Below are 6,697 nucleotides of genomic sequence, written 5' to 3'. Positions count from 1 at the left end.
AAGAGCGACATCATTGATGCTAAACAGAGGAAGAGAGTCCGGTCCAAGAATTGAAACCCTGTGGCACCCCCCATAGAAGACTGCCAGAGCCGGACAACAGCCCCTCCGATTCTGAACACACTGAACTCGATCAGTAGAAGTAGTTGGTGAACCAGGCGAGGCAATCATTAGGAGAAACCAAGGCTGTCGAGTCTGCCAATGAGGATGTGGTGATTGACAGAGTCAAAGGCCTTTGGGCCAGGTCAATGAATACGGCCTGACAGTATTGTTTCCTATCGATGGCGGTTACGATATCCGTTCTATGACCTTGAGCGTGGCTTGAGGTGCACCCATGACCAGCTCTGAAACCAGATTGCATTGCGGAGAAGGTGTGGTGGTGGATTCAGAACATGGTCGCGTAATCTGTCTTGTGACTTGGCTTTGCGAGACCTTAAGGAAAGGCAGGGTTAGGATAGTATATAGGTCTGTAGCGAGTTAGGTCAAGGGTGTCCCCCCCTTTTGATAGAGAGGTGGATAACGTGCAGCTGCTTCCAATCTTTGGGGATCCTCAGACGACACGTTAAGAGAGGCTGAAGGGCTTCAGTAATAGCGTGTGGAACAATTCTATCCGAGCAGATGATAGTTTTAGAAAGAAAGGGTCCAGATTATCTAGCCCGGCTGATTTGTAAGGGTCCAGATTTTGCAGCTCATTTAGAACATCAGCTGACTGTATTTGGGAGAAAGAGAAATGGGGAAGGCTAACTTGAAGGAGCTGGAGCAGTTTTGCCTTGAAGAATGGGAAAAMATCCCAGTGGCTAGATGTGCCAAGCTTATAGAGACATACCCCAAGAGACTTGCAGCTGTAATTGCTGCAAAAGGTGGCTGTACAAAGTATTGACTTTGGGGGGGTGAATAGTTATGCACGCTCAAGTTCTGTTTTCTTGTATAATTTCTTGTTTGCGTCACATTAAAAAACATTTTGCAACTTTAAAGTGGTAGGCAGGTTGTGTAAATCAAATGATACAAACCCCCCAAAAATCTAATTTAATTCCAGGTTGTAAGGCAACAAAATAGGAAAATGCCAAGAGGGGTGAATACTTTCGCAAGCCACTGTATACGGTGCATTAGGAAAGTATTCAAACCCCTTGACTTTTTCCACATTTTGTTACATTACAGCCTTGTTCTAAAATTATTAACAATTTTTCCCCCCTCATCAATCTACACACAATATCCCATAATGACGAAACAAAAACAGGTTTTTAGACATTTTTGCAAATTTGTTAAATATAAAAATATACATAAGCATTCAGAACATTTACTCAGTACTTTGTTGAAGCACCTTTGACAGCGATTACAGCCTCAAGTCTTATTGGGTATGACGCTACAAGCTTGGCACACCTGTATTTGGGGAGTTTCTCCCATTTTTCTCTGCAGATTCTCTCAAGCTCTGTCAGGTTGAATGAGAGCATCGYTGTACAGTTATTTTCACATCTCTCAAGAGATGTTAGATCGGGTTCAAGTCCAAGCTCTGGTTGGGCGACTCAAGGACATTCAGGGAATTGTCCCGAAGCCACTCCTGCAATGTCTTGGCTGTGTTCTTAGGGTCGTTGTCCTGTTGGAAGGTGAACCTTTGCCCCAGTCTGAGGTCCTGAGCGCTCTGAAGCAGGTTTTCATCAAGGATCTCTCTGTACTTTGCTCTGTTCATCTTTCCCTTGATCCTGACTAGTCTCCCAGTCCCTACCGCTGAAAAACATCCCCACTGCATGATGCTGCCTCATCATGCTTCACCGTAGGGATGGTGCCAGGTTTCCTCCAGATGTGACGCTTGGCATTCAGACCAAAGAGTTCAATATTGGTTTCATCAGATCAGAGAATGTGTTTCTCCAAGTGGGCTGTCATGTGCCTTTCACTGAGGACTGGCTTCCATCTGGCCACTCTACCATAAATGCCTGAATGGTGGAGTGCTGAAGAGATGGTTGTACTTCTGGAATGTTCTCCCATCTCCACAAAGCAATTCTAGAGCTCTGTCAGAGTGACCATCGGGTTCTTGGTCACCCGATGGTCACTCAGGCCCTTCACCCCCGATTGCTCAGTTTGGCCAGGCGGCCAGCTATAGGAGAAGTCTTGGTGGTTCTAAACACACACACACACACACACACACACACACACACACACACACACACAGCACACACACACCACACACACCACAACACCCACACACACACACACACACACAACCACACCACACACACACGCCACGCACACACCACACACCACTGTAGGTACCTGCGGTGGGTGTTGCGGTTGCTGTGTAACATGGCCTGCGACCGGTGCAGCCTGGAGTCGGACACTTCAGCACGTTCTCATGCATGGCCAGGACTGGAGAGGACGACACACCGACAGGGGATATTACTACTAGTTCTCTAGTTAGAATAGAGAATGGCTTTCTGCCTATTGACGGAACTTGTATAGGTTATTAGCGGTATAGGGTTAGGGATATAGCAGTATTGATATTGGGTTATGGTATTGGCCGTTATGAGGTACAGCTTATGGTATAGCAGGTATTGGTATTGCGGTATTGGGTATTGGGTATAGGGTCATGGGTATGGTATAGGGTATTGGGTATTGGGTATTGGGGTTCATATAGGTATTGCGTATTGGGTATAGGAGTATTGTGGTTATCAGGATGGTATTGGGTAATTGGGTTTTGGTATTGGGTATTGGGTATTGGGTATAGGGTAATGGGTATTGGGTATAGTGTATGAGGTTATTGGGTTTAGGGTATTGGTCTATTGGGTACTACGGTATTGGGTATTGGCGATATTGGGTATAGGTTAGGTTTGGGCTATAGGCATGGTATAGTGGGTACTTGGGATATAGTAGAGGTATTGTGCTATGAGGTTTGGATTAGGTCCGTATGACTTGGGATATAGGGATTGGGTATTGGGTAAATAAGAGTTATTGGGAATTGGTATAGGGTTATTGGGTTATTGGGATATAGGGTATAGGTACTTGGTATTGGGTATAGGTAATTGCGCGTATGGGTATTAGAGTATTGGGTATAGCGGTATTGGGTATAGCGGTAATTGGGTATGGTTGAGGTATAATGTGTATAGGGTATTTGGGTATTGGTATAGGGCCTATAGGGTATATGGTATTGGGATAATATAGTGTATAGGGTATTGGGTATAGGGTAATAGTGTAGGGTATAGGGGTTGGGTTATAGTCGTATCAGCGGGTATTGGATGCGGTATTAGGTGATAGTGGTTAGCGCTATACAGTGTATAGTGTATAGCGGTATTGGTATAGGCTTATAGTGAGCGGGATATAGGTATAGGGTAATACGGTATATGGGTATTGGGTATTAGGGTATAGTGTAGAGGGTAACTAGTGTATAGGTATTAGCGGTACTGAGGTATAGTTGGGAATAGACTGTAGGGGTATTAGGGCTATTAGGGAAGGGTATGTATAGCTGTATAGTAGGAGGGTAGACGGTAGGGTATAGGTACAGCGGTATAGCGGTCTATAGGGCTATAGGCGTACTAGTGTAGAGGGGTATGAGTGTTATGCGTACAGGAGTATTAGGGATATAGCGGATATAGTGTAGAGGGCTATAGGTATAGTGCTCATAGCTGTATAGGCTATACGGGGTATAGGTATATTGTAGAGGGTATCAGCCTTATAGGTATAGGGTAATTGGGTATAGGGACTAGCGGTATAGTCGTAATTAGGGTAGAGGCGTATACCGTATGTAGCAGGCTGTATAGACGATATCAGTACACGGTATCAGTGTAGAGCGTATATGTATAGGGGATACCCTGAGCCGCGGTATTGCGTACAAGGGATATAGCGGTATTAGGGAATTGGTACAGCGTATTGGGCTATAGGGTATTGGGTCATAGGGTTACTAGGGTATTTGGGTACAGTGTATAGGTACTTGGCGGTACTAGGGTATCTGGGCGTATAGAGGTATACGGTATAGATGCTATAGCGGCCTATCAGGTTATAGGTATAGTGATATATGTGTATCAGGCGTATAGCGCGGTATGGATATAATGGCTATCTGCGGCTACTTAGGGTATAGTGTAGTAGGGTATTGGGTATAGGGTATAGTGTATAGTGTATAGTGTATAGGGTATTGGGTATTGGGTATAGTGTATAGGGTATTGGGTATAGGGTATAGGGTATAGGTACTGACTCTCAGGGGGGATCCTGTCCTTGTGAGGACAGCCAGACAGGCTGCGGTGGTGGGGGTAGAGTCCGGTAACATGACCAGTCCCGTCACAGCCAGGGGTGGGGCATTTGATCTCCCTCTTCTCTGGCCTGCTGCCCTCTGTAGAGACAGCTAGAAGATACACAACATAGTACTGCTTAACTATCTTTCTGAAATCACTGTCTGTCAGCCAAATAGAAAATACATTTAAAAATCACACGCATTATAAAAAGACATGTTTAAAATATATTTTGATTTGTTTAAACACTTTTTTTAGTTACTACACGATTCCATATGTGCTATTTCATAGTTTTGATGTCTTCACTATTATTCTACAATAAAGAAAATTGTAAAAAAATATATTTAAAAATGAGGGGGAAAAAGTAGGTTTGTCCAAACTTTTGACTAGTACTGTATATAGACTTGTGGATGCTTTGTCTGTGTGGAGCAGGTAACTAATTTGGTCAAATTGAAGAGTAAAAAGAAGACTGTATACGTGATAATATTACTGTGAGATTAGTATACAGTAGGGCACTGAGGAGCCTTGTTCACTATTATATATCTTCCCACTAGAGAGAGGGAGGGAGAAAGAAAGTGGAGGTAAACTGATGCTCTATTGGCCTCTAAATTGAATGCTAATGAGACAACGCACCTTCTAATTAGTGCTGGGCAGAACATGAGCAGTGGCACAGGGGAGTAGAACGGGGGCAGGCGGCCCCACTAGGCACGGCCTGTTAGTGTCAGAGGCAGGACAAATGGGCACAGTGCCAGGACACGACTAGGTCTAAACAAAAACATATCAATATCATTATGGAGCATCTCTCTCTCTCAGGAGAGAGCAGAGAGAGAAGAGAGAGAGATAGAGGAGAGAGAGGAGAGAGAAGAGAGAGTCAGAGGAGGAATACTTGATCGAAATAAATGAGTATTTTTGCACAAATCTTGTAGGAAGGTTGCCCTTCTCTTCCATCCACCCCTTCCACCTTCATCTTGGACCCCAGAAGCGGACTAACAATTTAACACGAGGCGATTGAATAGAAAGGGGAAGAAGCAGATAAACCAATGTTTGTCTATATTTTTTGGGTGTTCGTTTGGACTGATGAGTGAGAGAGATGGAGAATGAAGTTTGGGATTTTAGATGATATGTGAGGTATCCATGTTGAGTGACCTAGAAGAGACATGAGAGAATGGGATTCGAAAGGACAAGAATCGACTTGTAGTATGAAAGAACGACACAGATAGAAGAGACAGAACGATTAGGTAGAGCCAAACAGAAAGCTAAGGCCCCAAAAATGTTACGTCCCTGATTTAAAGATTCCTAACGATTGAAAACCCAGGATATAGTTTGTTTCTCTTTCTTCTCGCTCTCTCTGACGATGAGCTCTCTACTCGCTCTCCATTCTAACTTGCTCATTCATTGTACTCTCATTGTTCTTTTGTTTTATCCACCTTCCAGTCTGCCGTCTTTCTCTCTCTCTTCTCTCCTCTCCCCTCTCTCTGTCTTCGCTCCTGTCTTTCTGTCTCTCTCTTCTCCTCCATCATCTACTCTCTTCTCTCTTCCTCTCCTCTCTTCTCTCTCTCTCTTCTTTTCATCACTCTCAATCTCTTCGCCTCCGCATCGTCTCTCCTCTCTGCTCCTAGTCGGTGTGCCCTCGCTCTGCTCTCTCCTCCTTTCCCTCCCTCCCGTTTCTCTCTCTCTCTTCCTTTCTATCTCCTCTCCTCTCCCTGTCTCTCCTCTTGGCCACTGCCTTCCATGTCTCTGCTCCCTCTTCTACACTCTCCTCTCTCAGCTCGTACTCTACTACTCTCTTCAGTAACTCTTCTCTGCGTGCCTCACTTTCATCATTCTCTTTGCCGGTCTTTCTCTGTGTACTCTTCATCTGTTTAGTCATTTTTCAATTTCATTTTGGTGACTCGCAACCCCCCTCTGCTCCTCTTTTTATTTCTCCTACCTTACGCTTGTCCACTTTCGTATTTACCTCCCTACTTTTCTTTTCTCTCCTCCTTCTCTCCTAGCTTTCCTCCCTCTCTGATGTTCTCTTCTGCTTTGTCTGCCTGAAGATGCTTTATTTCTCTCTCCCTTTTATAACTCTCTGCTCTTAGTGAGATAACGTGAACAAAGAGGTGCCCTCCACTGGGGCGGGAGATAGCTCGGCTATCGTTGAGCTTCATACTTTGTAACTCTACCCATCTCCCATAAGTAATCCCTCTCTTTATCACGTATACATTACTCCGGTTTGTTTACTCTCCCTATTACAATTCTTGATCAGATTCACCCAATACCCAAAGTTTAGTAAAGTTTACTCGTGGCTTCACACAGACAAATGCCTAATGTGCCCACGTAAGGTGGGGGGTGGGTCGTAGGGGACCGCTAATTTAGCAGCTACTAGTCCAAATAGTTTCTTACTCAAACTGTAAAAATGCGCAATAAGCGTGTTTGTCTTCCGTCCGCGCATTTAAATTAGATAAAAATAGTTGAATCTCTCTGCTTAATTGAAGTTACCAGTG

At 44.4% G+C, this 6,697-nt stretch overlaps 1 protein-coding gene across 1 annotated transcript in view; it reads right to left on the bottom strand.

Annotated features, from left to right (window-relative positions):
- LOC111976820 (myelin transcription factor 1) overlaps positions 1-6,697 on the bottom strand; it is a 58,055-nt gene that overhangs the window by 35,026 nt on the left and 16,332 nt on the right. The window contains 3 exon segments of the mRNA XM_070447754.1: positions 2,266-2,303; positions 2,306-2,358; positions 4,178-4,324. Of these exon segments, the coding sequence (XP_070303855.1) occupies positions 2,266-2,303; positions 2,306-2,358; positions 4,178-4,324 (238 nt within the window).

Source organism: Salvelinus sp. IW2-2015, linkage group LG17, assembly GCF_002910315.2.
Source record: "Salvelinus sp. IW2-2015 linkage group LG17, ASM291031v2, whole genome shotgun sequence".
NCBI lineage: Eukaryota > Metazoa > Chordata > Actinopteri > Salmoniformes > Salmonidae > Salvelinus > Salvelinus sp. IW2-2015.
The sequence above is the reverse complement of the archived record's forward strand: the minus strand, read 5'-3'. Positions and strand labels throughout refer to the sequence as shown.